Source organism: Cucumis melo, chromosome 7, assembly GCF_025177605.1.
Source record: "Cucumis melo cultivar AY chromosome 7, USDA_Cmelo_AY_1.0, whole genome shotgun sequence".
Classification (NCBI taxonomy): Eukaryota; Viridiplantae; Streptophyta; class Magnoliopsida; order Cucurbitales; family Cucurbitaceae; genus Cucumis; species Cucumis melo.
The window spans coordinates 28,849,912-28,870,615 of NC_066863.1; the positions used below are offsets into that span (position 1 = coordinate 28,849,912).

The 20,704-nt window shown below is 29.3% G+C and overlaps 1 protein-coding gene and 1 non-coding gene across 2 annotated transcripts; both read right to left on the reverse strand.

The window, feature by feature from the left end:
* Positions 1-2,308: 2,308 nt before the first annotated feature.
* On the reverse strand, positions 2,309-6,701 carry LOC103494748 (cellulose synthase-like protein D5). Its single transcript, XM_008456087.3, has 3 exons — positions 5,561-6,701; positions 4,447-5,251; positions 2,309-4,348 (listed from the first exon to the last, which is right to left on the reverse strand). The coding sequence occupies exons 1-3, from the start codon at positions 6,481-6,483 to the stop codon at positions 2,567-2,569; spliced, it is 3,510 nt and encodes a 1,169-aa protein (XP_008454309.1). The 5' UTR covers positions 6,484-6,701; the 3' UTR covers positions 2,309-2,566.
* Positions 6,702-8,321: 1,620 nt separating this feature from the next.
* On the reverse strand, positions 8,322-8,403 carry TRNAS-GCU (transfer RNA serine (anticodon GCU)). Its single transcript has one exon. It is a non-coding gene; the product is annotated as a tRNA-Ser (tRNA).
* Between the last annotated feature and the right edge of the window lie 12,301 nt (positions 8,404-20,704).

Below are 20,704 nucleotides of genomic sequence, written 5' to 3' on the forward strand. Positions count from 1 at the left end.
TAAGGGAGGTGTTTGGGACAAAAAGTGAGTTATAATAGTCTGACGATTATAATAGTTTGAGTATTATAATAATCTACGTTTGATGTGCAAAGTATTACGATCTATCTGTGTTTGGGACGTAGATTATTATAGTCTATGTTATTATAATGTATGTTTGAGATGTAGGTTATTATATGTGTTTGGGGTAGTGACTGCTATAATTTGTGTTTTTTACTGCTCTTTTTTGGCCTACATATATACAGTATATGACATACACATTTTTCTTCAATTAATTTCATTAAATATTGTTAATTATGATGTTGATTTAATAAATTTAGCTTCAAAATTTGTTTTTTACTACTCTTTTTCGCCATACATATATATGGTACAAGAGATCAGTCGTGCCTAAGATGTGACCTGTTCATTTTTGCTTTCTTTTTTCAACCAAACTCCCTCCTTTGACATCTAACTTATCAACTATATTCATATATGGGAATTGTGAAAAGTGGCAAGCTTGATAAAATATTTACAAAATATAGCAAAATTTGAAATACTATCAACGATAGATATTGATAGACACTAATATGCTTCTATTAATGACCTTGATAGACAGTAATAGAAATTTATCAATGTCTACCGTTGATAGAATTCAAAATTTTGTTATATTTTGTAAATATTTTAGTTTATTTTATTATATTTAAAAATATTCATTCATATATATTATTTACTTTTAAAATTATTCCAATAATGTACCTGGTTTATTTTCTAGAATTACATAAAAAGAGAAATTTGTAAGGATAATTCTTTTTCTCTTTTTTACATCAGTGAAGAATGGAATCTCTGATGTTGAGATCATTGTTAGACTCTCGGTTAATTGAATCCCCCGCTCCTGGTATTATTTCGAGACGTTCCGTATACGAGCATCTTCAAACAGGACTTATATTGATTCAATGATTCCTATCGGACGTGATCATCGAGAATTAATTATACCCTGTTTTGACTAATAGAATTCTTTTTGAAAAAAATTAAAACAATCATGTTGATTCTATATAATAGTTCATAAATATATTTTATAACAAAACTAATAATTTCTTAGAACATCATCAAGTTAGTGTAGTCATAACATAGTATACAAAAAACCTTCTAAAAGTTGAAATTTGCAACTTCAACTTGACCTTAATTTTTAAACTAAACTAGAAAAATATTCTAAAAACAAAACTAAGCTAAAAAATTATAATTGATTTCGGAGGTGTTGTTTGAAAGATTGAAATATATTAAGATAATGTGAGAAACACTATGATTCGAACGAAAATGACTTAATCCACTAAAAATAAGATTCGATTCGGTCAAAATTTAAAAGAGAGTAAAAATTGTTACTTTGTCCTTGTGGTGGGAAGAATAAAGAGAATTTTGTAGGCAAAAGAAACATTGGTTTAGGGGAATGTATGGTATAAATTTTGAGGAATATTGTTCCAATTTGATATCTTGTTGGTTCATACGGTTTAATTTGAATTTTATTTTCATTTGATTCTTCAATGAAAATAAAAGTCCATGAAAATCGTTATAATTTGGACTACAATTTCAATTTAGCTCTATATTTAAGTAATAAATTAATTGTATAATTTTTTCGGCTTTGTATTATAAAATGAAGATAAAATAAAATAAAATAGGATAAGATAAGATTTGATCTTACCTAGGATTAGAAAAATCTCACATCCTAATTATAGTAGAATTAAGATAAATCCTAATGTTATATAAAGTTTGTATCTTTATCTTATAAAAAATTCTTTATAAAATGTTTAAATCTTTATATAACGTTATATAAAAAGTTCTTTATAAAATGTTTAAATCTTATCTTAGTTCTCTAAAGTTTGTATCTCCTATTTTGGTCTCTTTTTAAATTGTTTTTTTAGTTCATAAACTTTTAAAAAGAGTCTATTATTTTAAATTGTTTTTTTAGTTCATAAACTTTTAAAAAGAGTCTATTATTTTAGTCCATACTCTTAATATTTCATTAACTTTCTAACACATAGTTGTAATGTAGTTTTTATATTTGGATGACTAGATTATCAAATAAGATAATTATTCTTAATAATCTATGGTTTTAATTTTTAGTTAAAGGATAGATGGTAAAAAATGATGTTTTATGGAGAACTCAAAAGTTCATTTTAACTTCAATATTTTGATGATCACCATTTTGATGAATTGTCATTCTAAACTCATATGTTAGAAGCAATTTATGCACGTACAAATTTTTGAACGGCTGAAATTCAAAATATTTAAAATAAGAAAAATATATAGTTCATTTGCATCAGCTAGAATGGCCAAGTTTTGAGAATTGAGAACTAAGATTTTGAATTTAGGTACACTTAGATGAAGTAATAAAGAATGAGATGCTGGGGCATACACATAATCCGATCTAAGTTGTTACCAACACAAAAACATGAAATCCATCCATCAACGTAATGAAACAATAAGCAATGCAATGTCTATACTTACTTACTACCAACCTACTACTACTACTACTGCTTCCCCACAATAACAACAGGAAATTGAGGAGATTACCCTTTTCCATATTCAATCCCCATCAAGGGAATTGAAACTTCATATGATCCTGTACCCCAGGAGGAGGACTAATGTAGACCCACAACAGTGAAATTATGATCGATAGAAGTCCGGACCAAACAAAGACTATTGTCGGGACTCGGCCACGACGTCCCATCAGCCCTTTGGCGAAGGGGTAGAGATGGCACAAAACCCAGAAGCTGAAGAACACTCCTCCCACAAGTTTGCTCCATTCTGGAAATGGACTGTACAGTGTCCTAGCAACTCCTACTGCAATTGCAATCATGTTCACCAGCATGATTGTGATGGGAGGGATCATTAGAAAGCTCCATTTCACCACGTATAGGTCCGCAAACTCATCGTCCCCGTCCTCTGGTGTGGCTGATTTGGATGTCAATGTGAATGAGATGTCTACTCCAGCAATGACCTTCAACAGGCCTTGTAGCACGGCAGCCGGGTGGGCACTTGTTCCTCCAATCAACCAGAATTGCTCATTGCGCCACCAATCGTGGATGGTAATGCCTGACCACTTGATCTCAAGGATGGCGAGTAAGCATAAGGTGATGGTGATGGCAAGTAGGAAGATTAGGAATGTTACACTTAGGGATTGGACTATGAATTGCCCCGAAAATAGAGAAACGGCGGGCAAAAAGCAATAGACAAGGAGGAAGAAAGATGTGAAGGGATACATCCCAACATTGAAGTATGCTACTCTTTGCAAGAACTTCATTCTACGTGTTGCAAACAAGGCATTGTTCCTTGAGAAAAAGATCTCAACCGATCCCGTCGCCCATCGGAGTACTTGGTGAAGCCTATCAGTTAGGTTGATTGGTGCTGTGCCTCGAAAAGCATCACGTTTAGTAACACAGTAAACTGATCTCCAACCTCTATTATGCATTCTATATCCAGTTACCACATCCTCTGTTACAGAACCATAGATCCATCCAACTCTTTTGCCCCACTCTGTCTTGTCTTCATAGAAGCAGGAAATAACACTAATGGCCTCAGCAACAGTGGCGGCATCTAAAGGTTCCCGGGGCACAGCAAGAGAACCAGCCGGTCGACCTTGATTGCCCTTCGTTTGCAATTCTTGAAGCAATCTTCCTTGGAACTCTGCAACCGGAATTGATGCAGCCAGAGAAGTAGAATTTCCAAATCTCTTTGGCAAAAGCAAGGACTCGATGTCCGCATCGTCATCATCACAATTTTGACCACGTTGGTTGATTGGAACTGCCATCTCATCATCTTCCTTCTTTGATACCCTCGACTTTCTTAGCAACAACTTAGTTTTTTGAGTACCAAACCAGCCATGGTGCTCTGTAGCTCTTGGAGGACTAAATCCATATAAAGCTGTTCTCCTGAAAATACAGCCAGTCCCCACATACATAGGCCCCTGCAACCCATCAAGAGCCCTCATGCTCACATCAAAAAATACAGTGTTATGATTTGCATACCGATCATTTGGGTCAATTCCCTCGAACCTTTGCGGAAACTGAACATAACAAATCCGATCACCGCCTCTGTCAAGCATAAAACACATCCCCTCCCTCAACGCCAAGGAGTTGTATATATAGTGGTCACAGTCAAGATTGAGAATGAAGGGTCCATTTGACATGATTGCACTTGTTCGAACAAGAGCATTCATTGCTCCGGCTTTCTTGTTGTGATCATACCCCGGCCGCTTCTCACGAGACACATAAACTAGCATTGGCAATCTGATGTCCACATCTGTTGTGTCAATCAAATTCTTCCCTTCTGCGATTGAACCATAAACAGGTTCTGCATTAGAAGGAGCTAGCATAGCCTGCAGTTAAAAGATAAACAAAACTTCTTAGTCTTCTTTTCAAGATTTCACAAATGATTCACATTAAAAAAAAAAAAAAAAAAAAAAAGACAACGCACCTGAATTATACCAGCATGATCCCCCCTAGAGTGATCAGCTTCACCTAAATTCCAAGTTCCAGGCCAGTAAGAGCCATCGGACATCCAAGTTGCCTTTGAGATCTTGATTTCCTCTGAAGGATTGCCCCCCATTTCCCTTTGTTTCATTTTGGCTCTGACTTCTTCGTGGGCATTGTAGGCATCTGACCTTCTCCTTATAGACTCCGGCAATGAATTAATCCTTACCTTAAATTCATCATACTCTCTCTTCACCTTTCTCCTCTCTCTAACGAAGTCAAGTCTCACTTTGTTCTTGAGAAAGTCACGCTTCTGTCCAAAATAGGCCTCTGGATTTCTTGGTTCGATCCCGTGCTTTCGACAGAATGGAACCCAGATTCTAGCAAAGCTGGCTGTCTCAGCAAGTGCTTCAAATGTCAAGAGAGAACCACCATCATCTGATAAGTAACAAGCTAATTTCTCCACGGGGTAATCAACTGCAAGAATTGAGAGGATGGTGTTGGCTGTCACGAGCGGAGGTTCTTTCTCAGGATCAGCTGTTGATACAAACACATCAATTCCCGGGAGATCAGATCGACCCTTGGGGTTTCGAAGATTTGGCGACTCGAATCGGTCTTTGAGAACAGAGAGGTCAGTGGCTCTATTTACTGGACAGAGCTTAGGAAGTTGATCTAATAGCCATGATAATCCAAACCAGAGCTCACAAGTAATAGACATTCCCCACAGCCACAGTGCTTCATGATTTGGATGTCTAACTCTCCATGTTAAAAAGAAACCAAGTGCCACTAGACGAATTATAATAAGCAGTCTGCCAAAATGAAACAAAGGCCTTCAGAAACAAATCACAATAAATTATATACACAAGTTCAAAGATATCACACCAATCACAAAATGTTGATTGTCTACTTAAAATGTTTAAGGATATGTGACTAAGTCAATTACCTTAAATGATCAATATGATTTCTTAAAATACCATAATACAACAGTATGATCAATGTACAGATGCAAAAATCTGAAGGAAGAAAACTACTGCCAAAAATGACGCCAGGGTAGAGCTGAGAAAATTAACATTTCTAAATATAAGTTTCAAAATGGCATAATAACAAAAAAGAATTACCTGTATGGGCTTAGAATGGCAGCAGAAACAGAGACTTTCCGGGTTAAAGGCCGTCGACTTTTCTCCCCGAAGTCAGGCGGATGGTCGAAACCATTTGCCCCTGAGCCAAACCCATAGCCGTCCTTTGGCCATACTGCATTTCCATAGCCATATGTCCCCTTGGTCTCGAAAAGCCATCGGGCATGATCGAAGTCCGGTGGGTGACTTTGAGCTTTGAATGATTTCACCAAAGACAGCCTTTTGTCAAGCTTGGCATCCGCCATTGAAGGCAATGGCAAAGCTTGGTCCTCTGCTTCATCATCACTAACACTTGTGTAACTCTCTTTACAGCCAGGACAACGGCCACCGCCATTTCCAACACACTCCAAATAACAATCCCTACAAATATTAAACCCACAATCACAAGGCACCATCGTCTTCCCTTCCAATGCCTCATCACATCCTTTCATCCCACAAACAAGCCCTAATTTGATTTGCTCAGTTGGATTCGCCAGCGATTCAATCACATGCCCACGAGTCACCGAATTGAAACCCCCAGTGAAAATAGTACCAGAAATGAAGCTCCTTTGCGGCTTCCCCATATTTGCATTATCCTCGGGGAGGCTTGTCTGAGAATCAGAAATGGACTGATGATCTGGGGTTGGAGGAATATGAACAGTGTAAGTAACAAACTCCGAGTTACTTTCTTCAACTGCCTCATCTTTCGACATTGAAACGAACTTGCCACCACTAGATCGGCGGTTTCCACCACTAGAGGCTCTGTTTCCTCTGCCACTGAGAGGAGAATTGGGGTTATTCGAAATTGAAGCACGCGAAATCGGACTCGTCAACCCCATCGATATGATTCCATTTCCGGCCTTACTTCCAGAAGAGACTGTTATCTTCACCGGAGAAGACGATGGAGACGAAGCCCTATTCACCATTTTTCTCACTCGAACAAACAAACAAACAAACAGAACCTTTAAATTTCTCCTCAGAAAAGAAACAAAAAAATCAAGCGTTGAGAAGGGAAATTCTTAAGAAACCATTGAAAGCTATGGCGGATTTGGAAGTGGTATTGAAGAAGAAAGGGTGTCCGTTGGGGGGAGGGGGATTTGAGGGAAATGAATCGGGGTTCATACAACGGCAATATTTGCTTTAGATGATAAAAAGCAGAACCGATGGGGTTTGGGGGAAACAAAGAGAATTTAAATTTCCAACGGTCATGAGATTTGGACCGTAGATGTGATGGGATCCTACGGACCATGTTTTTTAGCGAAACGGTCGAGTGGCTGGAAAGTAATAAAGTCTCTTTTTTCAAAAAAGAGGCAAAAAAAGTCAAAGAAGATTGAGAAATAATAATGATTTTTTAAATGATTTTTTTATATTTTTGTGATTTAAAATTTGAGAACTTTGGCAGTTCTTATTTTGTTCGATGTTGGGTTTTCAAAAGTTGGAGGGCCATACACAAATTAGAAGTTTCTCACACTTTTTATTTAATAGTACTTCTTATTATATGTTAAAAATCATTTCATTATTTTATTTATAGTAATTGTTTTTGCATGTCATGTTATGTTATGTTATGAGATGCCATATAAAATATGAGGTTATATAATGGAGTAGATTTCTTTTTTTGGAAAACCTTTTATTTCTATTTGTACATAATGATATAGAAGACTATAAATTTCAACTAACAATTCTTTTTTTTTTTTTCTAATTTAATTATGTCTTAATCTATTTCAATTTATACGTTCTAGGAAAGTCTTTCTAAAAAACGATTAAAATGAAAAGAAACGAAGAAAAAGATAAACAATTAAGTTCAAATTTAAAGAAACGGTATTATATATTAAACCTTTTTTTTTCAAGATAAAAAAAAACAAAAAAACATGTATACACTTTTTTAAAGAATTGTGAAAAAAGAATATACCTAAACTTAAAATTAAAATAAAAGCTTAGGCCCTCATAACCCTTTGTTTTTTTTAGTGTTAAAAGAAGGTGTTTTCTTTTTGCATATTTCTTTTTTAAGAATTGTTTTTTAAATAAATAAACTTCCTAAAATATTTACAAATATAGAATAATATCATAATCTTTCTACAATAGACTATGATAAACTACTACCACCCATCCGTTCAATAATTTGTAATATTTTGCTATAGTTTGAAATAGTCATTTTCTTTATATTAGTTTTTATTTTTCTTAAGGGAAATTTTAGTGTGGAATGATGTATTTATATAAAAGTTTTGACGTAATGCAAGTTTATGGGTTGGTATGCTCCAAAGGGTGAGGCCAATGAGGTTGGTTTGGGTTTTTAAACGATAATATGGAGTTTCATTTCAAAACTAATTGACAATGAGAGAAGTAGTTCATCTACCTTAGAAAGGAGTGTGAGTCCTTTTGGTTTTTCCAATGTGTGACTCAACAAACCCAAACCATTCTCTTTTCATGGTCTAATAGGACATGTGTGATCTGCTTAATAAACAAAGAGGGTTATTCTCAACCTTATCCTTAAATGAGATTGGTTGGACTTTTGTGGCTTGAAGCCAATTAACTTTTTTATCTTGCATTCACTTTAGTTTCATCTTTGTTACGTCGTTCTTACCGTTCATTCTAGCGTTCACCCGTAACATGAAATATTTTTTAAAAAACGTAAAGAAATTAAGTTTGAGTGTATAAATAGGTTTTAAAAAATGGGTAATGAAAAGAAGCAATGGAGTGTACAACGAACGGCCACCAATGGAGTTGTCGAAAACAGGAAAGAAGAAATGAAAATAAAACGAGAAAGCGTCGCCTGAGAGATTCGAACTCTCGCGGGGAAACCCCATGTACTTAGCAGGCACACGCCTTAACCACTCGGCCAAAGCGACAGCTGTGAACGAAGACAAAAATCATACATCTTATAATTTTTCTTTATAACACTTAAAACGTTGAGCTACGGATTGGGCTTATCCGATCAACTTTCATATATATTAAGATCCTAATTCTCATCTTTTTGGTGGGCTTTCTCAAGAATAACCCTAAACCCATTTTCGGTGATAATTATAATTATATCGTACAATTTTTAAAATTAAAAATTGAGTTTTCAAATTTATTTAAATTTTAAACTGAACTTTCAACCTTACATAATTGTATTAGTTAATATAAATATGATTCAAATATTTTTTTAAATTTAAGAATCCAATCTTATTATTGAAAGCTTGAGAAACTATTATCGTATTTTAGAGGTTGGTTTTTGTAATTTACCAAAACATTTATATTATAACTATACCTAATCCCATACAAATAGAGATGTTATTCTTGATCTTTATTTATATACTTTAAGATGTCCTCAACCGTTATAACTATACCTAATCACAAACATAATATTTTCAATGTCATATTATGTTTCAAATCTCTAACACATTGAAATAACTATCATTGTTTCGATTTTGTATATATTCTTCTTAAATACAATGATAGAAGGTCTTTTTTTTTTTTTTTCTTCTCTCTTCTAATTTAATTAGATAGTCACGTTTTATAATAAGAATTATAGATGGTTGAGAATTAGAATAATTATTGATGATATTGAGTGTTTGTAATGTTAATGTGATGCATTGGAAAAGGTAGACACAACATTAAATTTGCTACAAATTTTTGGGGGGAGAAACAACAGACATAGCTTAGATTATTATCAACATACTGTTGAAAATAAAATCCAAACTGTCAAACCCATAATATTAATTCAATGGATATTCAACAAAATAGACAAAGTTAGAATTCATCCTAATTGCATAATCTCATTGTGAGGAGAGGTTGACTTGTCAGAATCAAAATAAAATTTAAAAGGAAAAAAAAACCCCACATTTTAATTAATAATGAGCTGAGAATATATAAGATGAACAATTCAAAGAACTTAAAACAAAATGTTTCTTTTTCTTTCTTAGGAAAAAAAAAATATATATTTATACATCAAAAAGATAATGATTAATGTGTAAAAGCCTAAATATTATTTAATAATTTAGTGAGATGGGGTGTCATCTTCCTTGGAATAATTTTTTTTGCCCCTTGAAATCAAGACATTACACAAAATAACATGGAATTAATTAAAATCATGGACCCGTTTTCGTAAAACAAACAAATAAACGCGAATTTAGTGTAAATTTAAATTTCAAACTTTTTATAAATGTATCAATTTTCTAATTATGATCATATCCATGTTTTTTTCATGCATGAGAATGGATTTGTTCAAATGTCAAATTAATAAAATGGATTTAGAATTAGGGTTGAAACGTAAGAATTAAAATTAATTTAAAAGTTAGATTAATGTGCACAAAGTGACAACTCAAGTAGACAAATAAAAAGAGAATAAAAATTTGTGCTTTCTCTTCTCTTTTTCTTTTTTCTTTTTTTTTTTTTATCCTTTGAGGTTGGAAGAATGAATAAAGAAGATTATTTTGTTGAAAAAAAGGGCTCAATGGTCAGAGAATATGTGCTTAATTTGGAGGAATATTGTTGTACCACTTTGATATCTTCTAATTGCTTGTCTTTGGGTTTTGCATAACTTGTGGAAGAAGAGCAAAAAACACCATGGACAGATCACTAATTTGGTTTATATGCTTTTGAATTTTATTTTATTTACATAAATCTTTCAAATCATACCAATATTGTTTTGTTGCCAAAAGAGAGTATAGAGTAAGAGATTATGACTCTATGGAATTAACACGATTTTCATCTTCAAATGTTAAAGGCTTGATCTTTCACTAAAAAAATTACTACCATATCAAATGCATGCAAAATTAAACTTTGAAACGGAATTAGATTCGTTGAAGACCTAAACCCTAAACTCCTGATCTAGTATAAAACAATTTAATTCAAAAGAGATGATACAAACTTTAAACCTACAAACCTTCTAAAATATTAAAGACAAAAGTAAAAAAGAAATTATCTAGGTTTTGTCTATTTTTTAACATTTAAACGTTTTAGTTCCTTCAACTTGATTTTTTTGAATCAACTATTTCATCAATAAATGATAATTTTGGAACCATATTGTTACTCGATGCTTCTGAAATTTGTAGGAAAAACATAAACCTAACTTAATGATAATAAAAAAATTAAATTCGAGTTGCTTTTCTAAATCTCAGTAGGTTAACTAAAATTCGAAACATTTTGCCTTGTTCATATATACAATGATTATGATGAACTAAAAAAAAGTTTAAATCTACGATTCATATTTCAAATACAATATAGATCAAAATTAGAATCGAACTATCGTCGAACAAGATGAAAGATATTAAATTTACAAATGATAATTGCACATAAAATGAAATCATAATAGCATATAAAAAAGAAAAGAGAGAGCATAATTAGAGGAGCAAAAGGAGAAGAAATATTAATTTTCCTCCATCTCATGATGTGTTAAAAGGAGTGGGAAATGCTTTCATCATTCCTTCTAAATGCAGCTTTGCCCCCACCAATATTATTCATTTTCTTCTCCTCATTCTTTTAAGGGTACATAGTATAATCCCTCATTAAATCAACAATTCAACACACTTTTGCTTGAATGTTCATTCTAAATTTTAAGGGTATAGATAGTGTGTATATATATATATATACTTTTTCCATTTGTGAATTGTATATGTACCCAACTTGTGTTTTCCAAAATTTCATTTATTTAATAAGTGGTTTAGGTTTTAGAAGGGTAGCTGGAGTAGTTAGTTAGCTTTCCAGATTAGACCTTCTAATTTCAATATTTTTTTTTTGCTCTATATTTTTATATTTTTTTTGCTAAAATGTTGTTGCCAGCAAAAACTTAGAATGATTATAATGATGGGATTGCTTTAACTTTGTCAATTTCAAAATGAAATTGGTGGATTTTTTTTTTAAAAAAAAAAAAATAATTGGGAATCCTTAATTTGCAAGGCTAAAGTTAACCTCCAAAAAGTTGAATTGATGATATTATTAAAGAGAGGGGTTTGGTTGATAATCTTTTTTTTTTTTTTTCTTCTTTCTAAAATTAAAGAAAAGAAAAGAAAAGAAAAGAAAAGAAAAGAAAATGTTTGTGTGTGGGATCTCACAATTTAGCTTTGGAGGAGACATTACCTTCATAATTTCACTTCCTTGATCCATGAGATTGCCAAAAATGGTGGAATCCTATAACAAAGTAACAAATCCTCTATATACCCAAAATTACTTAATATTTCTTTTTCTTTTTCAAAAATATAATTATTTAAAAATATATATTCTCTTTCTAACCTTTCATAAGTATTTTTCAAAATTAATTAACTAGAAATTTTTTTTTAACACGAAAATTAGGTTCAAGATCAATCACAACCACTTGAAAAAACAAGAACCAAACACCATCACGTATTTTTAATTCATACCGTTACACTTGTTTCACAAATAGATCTCTAAATTTCAATTTTTTAGCATCGATATATGAAATTAGGTCATAGGATAATTTTCTTTTAAAAATATGGATAGTTTCTTAAAACAACTCATCTTAAATTTCATGTTTACTTCCCTTGAAATTTACATCAAGAATTATCTTTCAATTATCATCCACATTAATGTTGACGTAAATAATTTAGTTAAAACTATATACCCAAAAAGTCTATTATTGTTTCTTTCAAAAGAAAAAAGGAATCAATTATTAATTTATTTGATGATGAGTAAATATTCATAAATCTTATAAAAAAATAGCTACTAATTAAAGTTGGGGAAGGAAATAATTGGGATTTAAACTTTAAATCTCTTCATTCTTGACTAATGAAAAAATAAAATTATAGAAGAAAAATTACATAAATCTTTGTTGGATTACACTAATTATATGTATGGAATTATTGGTCAAATTAATGGTGGACATATTTGATAAGAAATTGAATTATAAAAGATTTTAAGGTATGATGTCAACTGCAAAATAATTATATATATTTTTATTAAGACGTGGGACTTTTGTTAATTACTTTAATCTTTTTCTAATAGTAATTATCATAACTTAAAGACTATTTAAGATTAATAGATATAAGTTAAAGAGGGGAAAAAGAATATTAATAATTAGTTGGTCTACTTAATATATATTTCTTAACAATCCAATTAGTTAAAATATTGTCCCAAAAAGGTTCGATTTATTCAACCTCTTTTGTGGGTTATTTTTATATTGATCAATTTTTTATAATAATAATGTGTGGTATTAGATTTTTATCGTCAAGATGTAAAAAATAACATAAAAAATTATCAACGATTTTTCGAAGTTAAAATATTTGATTTCTCTATCCTATGTATAGTCTAGAAAATATAAATTCTATCGATTTATCACTATTTTGTATATATTTTTATTATGTTTTTAAATGAATCAATGTAATATTAGAAAGTAAATAACTAATGTGTATAATAATATAAAATAGATATTTCGAGGAGACTTCTTAATGGATAGAACTATTTACAAATTATAATAAAAATTTAAACTTTTTCTTTTGTTATTTTGTAAAATATTTGGTATTTTCTCTATTCACGAAAATTTTTCATTTTTAATTTGTTTAGAAAATGTAAATTTAACTTTTTTTAACGAAATTATATATATTTATGATATTGCATTTATTTTTCTATCCATTTTTCATAAATTTAGAAGCTTGAAATCGTGGACGTTTTAAATTAGGTAATTTTAACAAACATTTTATTAGTTATATATGAAAATAGCCAAATCTTTCTATAACATAAAAAAAAAAAAAAAAAAAACACAATTAAAACTTCAAACAAAAGTTTTTATCCATTAGTGATCTATTTAATTTTGCAATAGCTGACCTAAAATAATTGTGATAGCTCTAAAAGTTTCATTTAGGAATTAAATTAAAAATAAACTCAAACTATAATATATATCAAAGTTGTAATCTAATTTAATCATAAAACTTCCTTACATTTTTCATCTAGATGATAATATCTCACCATCGATAATCACATGCAAGAAATAAATGAATTCCTTGTATGATTTTCTTTTTATTTTATGGAATTGATGGTTTCAACGTGATGATGACGCGTGTGATTTTTCTTTTCTCTCTTATGGTGTTGAAAATGAAGTGGGCTCAACAAAGTCATGAGTTTGGATTGTTCATTTCATGAAGCATAAAGTTATAATATAAAGTTTTTGAAAGTTTAATACACTCATATATATTATATGGATATTATATGAACAGTAGTACAATGCACCACTTCCCTTGGCCTCCCTTCCCATGTGAAGCTTATCTAAAGTTTTCAAACACAAAGGAAATATCCATTTCATCCACTCATTTCAATTATTACCTCTCTCTCTCTCTCTCTCTCTTTTAGTTTTAATCTTCCTTTAATTAGTATTTCTTAATCATAATACAGTTGATTACTCACTAATTCTTTCTTTCTCTATCATCTTTCCTTGGTCATCTCCACTCACTTTTCAGAGAGCTCATTTTCACCTTCTTTTTTTTATTAAACCTAAGTAGAAATTCATGAATTTGATTTCTCTAAAAAAAAAAAAGGTGTGTGTTTTTAGGTATAGATGGGGTTGGTTTGACTTTTCTTTTAAAACAGTCAAATGTGTTTTTAACAATGGCAATTTTCTATTTTATAATGTTTATATGGTGAAGATATTATTATGGGCTACAAATTTTGTAAGAAAAGATGGGTAATTTAACATTATATTATGAACATTAAATTGAGTATAGAGAACAGTATATTATGAAAAGAAATTATTTAGCATTATTAGAGGTGGGGGGGGGGGGGCAGAGAGCAACCATAAAAATTTAAAACAGGTTTTTATTTCTTTATTTATACATACCGAAGCGCGTAGCCACAACGTGCTTTAGCTGAAAATGGTTTATGAAACAGGCATGGGATTCTATGATCAACCCAACAAAGTCGTGACACGTAAGGAGTCACACCAGTTGTCAGGCTGCAATTGGTCCTTCACTAAACAATTTTAATTGTCGCGGTTAGAAAATTATGTCTTATAGTTAAAAAGAATAAAAAAAAGAAAAAAAAGTGAAGCGTGAGATGGGCCCACGTCAGACGCTCCACGTGGGGTCTACGGAATCCGAAGCTAAGTTAGCTTCAACAACGAACCAAAGATTTGAATTTTTTGGACGTTGAACGGTAACCTCTTTCTTTCTTTCGGCTCAATTGACAATTGTAACCTCCAAATTCCCCTATTTTCTTTTCTTCTTTTTTTAATGCAATTTTGAATTGAGTTCTTCTTTTTGCCGTTCTAATTATTATATATATATATATATATATATATATATTGTGATTTGAGAAAAATAATATGTCTAGATCAATTAATGTGTGGCATTCATAAATCAACTACAATTATTTTTCATTTAACTTGATGTATTATTTTTCACTTTCAAATTTGCTATTTATTACAATGAAAAAGTTGTAAAGTTATATGGGTATAATCCGATTTGAAAATTTTTATGCTCACACATTGGCAAAGTGAACATATTAATTGATATATAGGTGTTTTGTTAACAACCGATAAATTTACATAAAATTAATTGTTGTAATGTTTTGCATACGATATGCTTTCTTTGGGTTATAGATAAGATAATACTGTGTAAGAGGATGATGGAAGTACTAGTTAATTGAGAATTGATGTTGGTTAGAACGTATTGTACCAACTAATAATATTTAGATTAAATATTTATCCATATCTCATCTCAACTTTTAAGGAAAAAAAATACCCCATGAAATATTGTGTCAATCATATTATAAAGTATGATGGACAAAATTAGAAATTTAATTGAAAAGGCAATTAGAAAAAAATAATGTATAGTTTATATGGATATAATGAAATTAGGAATAAAATAAATTTAATTGAACTATTATAACACACTTATTTTACAATAATGTTAATACATTATTAGATGTTCACTTTCAAACTTTATCACATTTAATATAAGAAGTTCAAAGCCTATTGAAGGTTGATTAAGAGATAAAATTACCTTTCAATAATATAAAATTTTAATTATTAAAAAGTACAATCATCACACCCTTTAATAACATCCAAATTTGTGGTAGATGTTGCAAACTTAATGCCAAATTGAAGATCTATTAAATTATATTTAAATACAGCCGAGAATATCACTTATAGATGTTGATAAATATGGATGGGCTACAATCATTTATTACTGATATATTATGAAATTTTGTTATATTTATAAATTATTTTTGTTAGTTTTAACTTTTAAACAATTTTTCTTAAAAAAAATCTAGAACTATTTAAACATGGTTTTCGACCTTTAGTTGGGACGAGAGTTTATTTTTTTTTGTATAAAACTTGTACAAAGGGTTGGCAACAAACAAGGCAAGGTATAATATTTAGTGGCAGAGCCAAAATTTTAAATAAGGAGAAACACGAGTTCGTATAAATATTTTTAGATGTATCAATATAATATATGATATCGCCACAACAAGCAACACTAACAACACAGAAATAGTGACAGATCTATAATTTCATGTTATATCTAAAGATATCTTAATTTATGCTGTTTTTAAAGGATATGTGATAGGTCACGACATCCCTATTTTGTGTGTAATATGTAATAATTTTAACTATTTTGGACTAAATTTCTTCTTAAATTTGGGCAATACGGGTGTTCAAAATTTCGATAGTATAAGAAAAATGTTAGAGGTGATTCTTGCTCGATCGTCAAAAGGAAGATCACTTGATTTAGTGATACTTCAAAAATCAATTTAAAATAAACTTTTATTTTTCAAAAATCAATTTTGTTTCTATACTGAAAATTGATTTTGACAGTGGTAGAAGTTAATTTAATAATATTAAAATCACTCTCAGCTTATTGATAACAAATTTTATAGTCACTGATTCACATATGGATAGATTTTTATTAATGTATATCGATACTATTTTTGCTATATTTTGTAAATATTTTTTTTTTGTAATTTTACCTTTTATAATAATTATTGTTTAATCTTTCTTAGAAAAATGTTAATTAAATTCAGTTAATTCGATTTAACGTTTCCCAAAACATTAATTAAAGGAATCCTAATTTAAATAGAAATTCTTAAACTGCCTAATATAACCAAAATAATTGACGTATTAAATTATTTCATTGTCAATATATATATAGTTGAAATGTTAAACTTCATGGTTTAAAGATATAAAATTGCCTAAGGTAGTTATACAATAAACTTCCAAATTTAAATATTATTTATGTAGAATTACCAAAGCTATAGTAATTGTTTTAAATCATAAAAATATTAAAAATATTTTTAAATCTGGTAAAATTTCAACGTATATAACTTGATTTTTTGAGGGCTGTTATTTCTTTAGGGATGAATTTCTCTCGGTTGACCATGAACTTAGCCTAAATATGATGTTCCTAAATAAATGAAATGAAAGATAATAATTATTAAACAAAATCATTCAGCTAAATTTAAAATTGTTTTCAACAACCATTTTCCAATTGTGTTCGACTTGACCCATGGCCAACCCTTACCTATTTTTCTTTCTTTTTTTTTTCTTTTATTTCTTTCTAAAGTTACCTTTTTAATATTATTTTTTTTATTAAAGTTACCTTTTTAATATTATTGTTTTTAATAATAATAATAATAATAAAAAAGTTACCCTTTTTAACTTTTATTTAATTAATTTGAAGTGAACTGATTTTTTTTTTTTTTAATATTATGATTCCTTCGCCACTCCCAAGAATTTTACCGTTTATTTCAAGTTTTGCATATAATGTGTTTTTTTTTTCTTTTTTATTATTGCTTTTTCCATTCACAAATTGAGGAACGTTGTAGATCAACTCAAGTTGAATTGTTATTTTATTAATAATTATTAGTAGAGAGATTGAAAGATATGTGAACAATTTTGAATCATATTACGAGGGAATGGAATATTCCCAAAAATTGTTTTTATCTCATTTTAGTACATGTAAAGAAAAATAATTATGAAAAGTCATGTTCTAAAAAGACTTTCTTTTTTCTGTATAGCGTTGATATTCAGGTGTAAAAAAAATATCATTACAAAATGAGATATTTTCAAAAATATAATAAAACGACAAAGTATTTAGAATAATTTTAAAAATGGAAAAAGCTCACTGATCTACCATGAAAAATACTAAAAATGTCATGTCAACAATGTCGTAATATATTGGTAAAAGTACGTAATATATTTGGTAAACGATCGTTTAGATTTGACTATTGTTTGATACACGATCGTTTAAATTTGACTATTCGTACACCATCGTTTAAATTTGTATTGTTTAATTTGGTTAATTAATTAGATTACACAATCCTTTAGATTTGAGGGTTACACGATTTTTTTTTCAAAATTTGGTATACAATCGTTTAAATTTGGTTGGGATTATACACATCCTTTAGATTTGGCTACCTTAAATCTAATTTTTTTTTTCAAAATGAGAAAGATAAGAAAGACAAAAGAAAGAAATACGATGTAAAAAAGAAAGAGAAAAAGAAGAAGGATGGAAGAAATCACACTTAAATAAAGAATAAAGGAGGAAGATCGTAAAAATAGGAGAAGAAAGATGGAATAATAAACTTCAAACATTTAAAAAATGGAGAACTTAGATGCTTATATTTATGAAAGTTTTCCTTATAAACTATTATAGAAAAATATTTAACGAAAATATATATATGCGAAAGGCAGACTTTTATAATTTGTAAATAAAATTGAAAAAATAACTTTTTTTTTTTATTAATTAAGAAGAATATCATATCAATATATATACAAGAAGAGTTTAGAAAAATTAATCCTATCAAAATATGTAGGATTTGGAAAAAATAAAAATAAAAGGGAACACATTTTGTAGATAGAAGCATCCATCTTAAATTTAATTTCTCTTAGGGCTTAGGTTTAATATTTTTCCTTTTTCAAAGTTCAAAATTTGAAATGAAATTTGAAGCTTTATTTTTATTGAGGTTGAGTGTCTCTTTCTTGACTTCTTCATTAATATCCAATAACATAACGCGACATTTGTTTCTAATTAAAAAGCCCAGACTAATCGACAAAAATCCTAAACCCATCTTTTTCAAATTCAAATAAAATAATAACAAATTATTTTCTTTTCTATATATATACACTAAACCATTGTGGCGGGAAATTTCTTACTCCAACAATACAGTTTCATTTATTTCAATTTTAATATAGATTTTTAAATTCACTTTGTTACGATGTTTGCGTATGTTGGAATGTGTGAGGAATCGAGTAAAAAAAATGAAAAATAGAATCGTAAAGGTTCAAAAAACTAAAAGAAGGGTCGAATTACATGTTAAACCATTCAAGTAGGTCTAATCATCTTATTTTGTGGAGTATTCGAATCTTGGGTCAGGAATTTGTTTTTGTCTAAGATATTTGATGTTAAGGTGATTTGTATCTAACTCAATTCTTAGAGTTGAAATCATATTGGTTTTGGGGTTTTAGTGATTGAGAATTAGGGGTTCTCACTCGAAAAGGGTTTCTAATTCCAATTCATTAGGGTTTTCATATCACTCCGTCCATCTTGTGCCAACGCGCACATTGTTTATTATGTCCTAAACTAAGGACACAATTCTCTACTTCTTGTTCTCTTATTTAATTACCAACAAGTTATATCAAATCTCCACACCTTTAAATTTAATGAAAATATATACAAAGATTATATACAAGCCATAAGCTTTCGTTCTTTCTCAATCTCATAGGTATGCAGCTTACTTCCCCACACTTGTCAAGCATATCTTTTTTGAGAATCAACATTTTACAATTTAGTATAAAAAATTCTCAGTAGTTAACAAAATTAACATTACTCAATTAATGTATAGTGTTTGTACGTACTATTTCAATTCAAAAATCATAGGTTCAATTCTCCACGTTACTTATTGTAAATATATATATATATATATATATATATATATATATATATTTTGCATGTCGAAGTTTTCGATGGTTAGTTGTTTGTGAACATTAATTTAAATCCTTTTCGAAATTATTGAAAATGAAATATTGTGTTAATGAAAATACATGTTTTCCCAAAATCCATATGATGTTTATATGAATATTGATCGAAACGTAAACATAACAAATAGGCAAAGGAATATATGTAGTAAAATCATCATCATTATTGTTGACATTATGCCTCCAAAGTTACATACAACAAATAAAACATTTGATAAACTGTTTTGTTTAAAAGACAGAAAATGATGTTTTGATTAATACCACTTTACCTTTCTTTCTCAAACATTGAGATAATGTGAATTTAAAAAGATACTAATTTTAACCCATTGATTGTTATTTATTTTCTTTATCTTTTATTAATAGATTCTTAAATGATATTATATTTGTAAGTATTTACAAATATAGTAAAAATTTATTGTTATCAACTTTTATTAATGATAAATTATAGTAGTCTATCAATATTTATCACTTTATAAATATTGACATTTGAAAAAAAAAACTTTTTTTTAAAAACATATACCATTAAAAAGTATGCATTCAAATATGAAAAAAGTTTTAGACGTTGAAAAATAACTCCCAATTTCATAAATAATATTTGACAAAAATAGTAATTAAATCTTTCCATTTATGAAAATATCGACAAACATGCTAACATATCAATAAAATATTACTCGATAAATATCAACGGTATCTATAATATAATTTAATGATGTTGGTTGGCAATGCTCAAATTACAATCAATCTTCTAATTGAATACTTTGCATTTAAGCATATACCATACCTAAAGACTTCCCATTCATTTTTCCCTCTATGCTAAACCTTTGCTCATATTAGATGTCACCATCCAAAAGAGGTAAAAAATAATAATAATAATAATAATGTAGAGTAATGGTCATGTTCTCACCACTTTTTCCATTGTTTTTTTTTAATGAATTAACTAATTCTTAAGCAAACAACTAAGGATATTAATAGTATCTATCTTACATATTTAGTAGTTTACTTTAATTACTTATATGCATTAATTTATACTTAATTAATTAAATATATAATAATTTGTTAAAGCCAATGAAAATTATATATATATATACTTATCCAACTCCGACCTTTAGAGAAATAAATTGTCACTTTTTATTAAGCTAAGCTTACTTTTGATGCTATTATAATTATTAAATTAATTAGAAAAACTAAAATCTTGATATAATAGTCTTTTGATTTTTATGATTGTAAGATGTGTTTTAGTTTAGAAT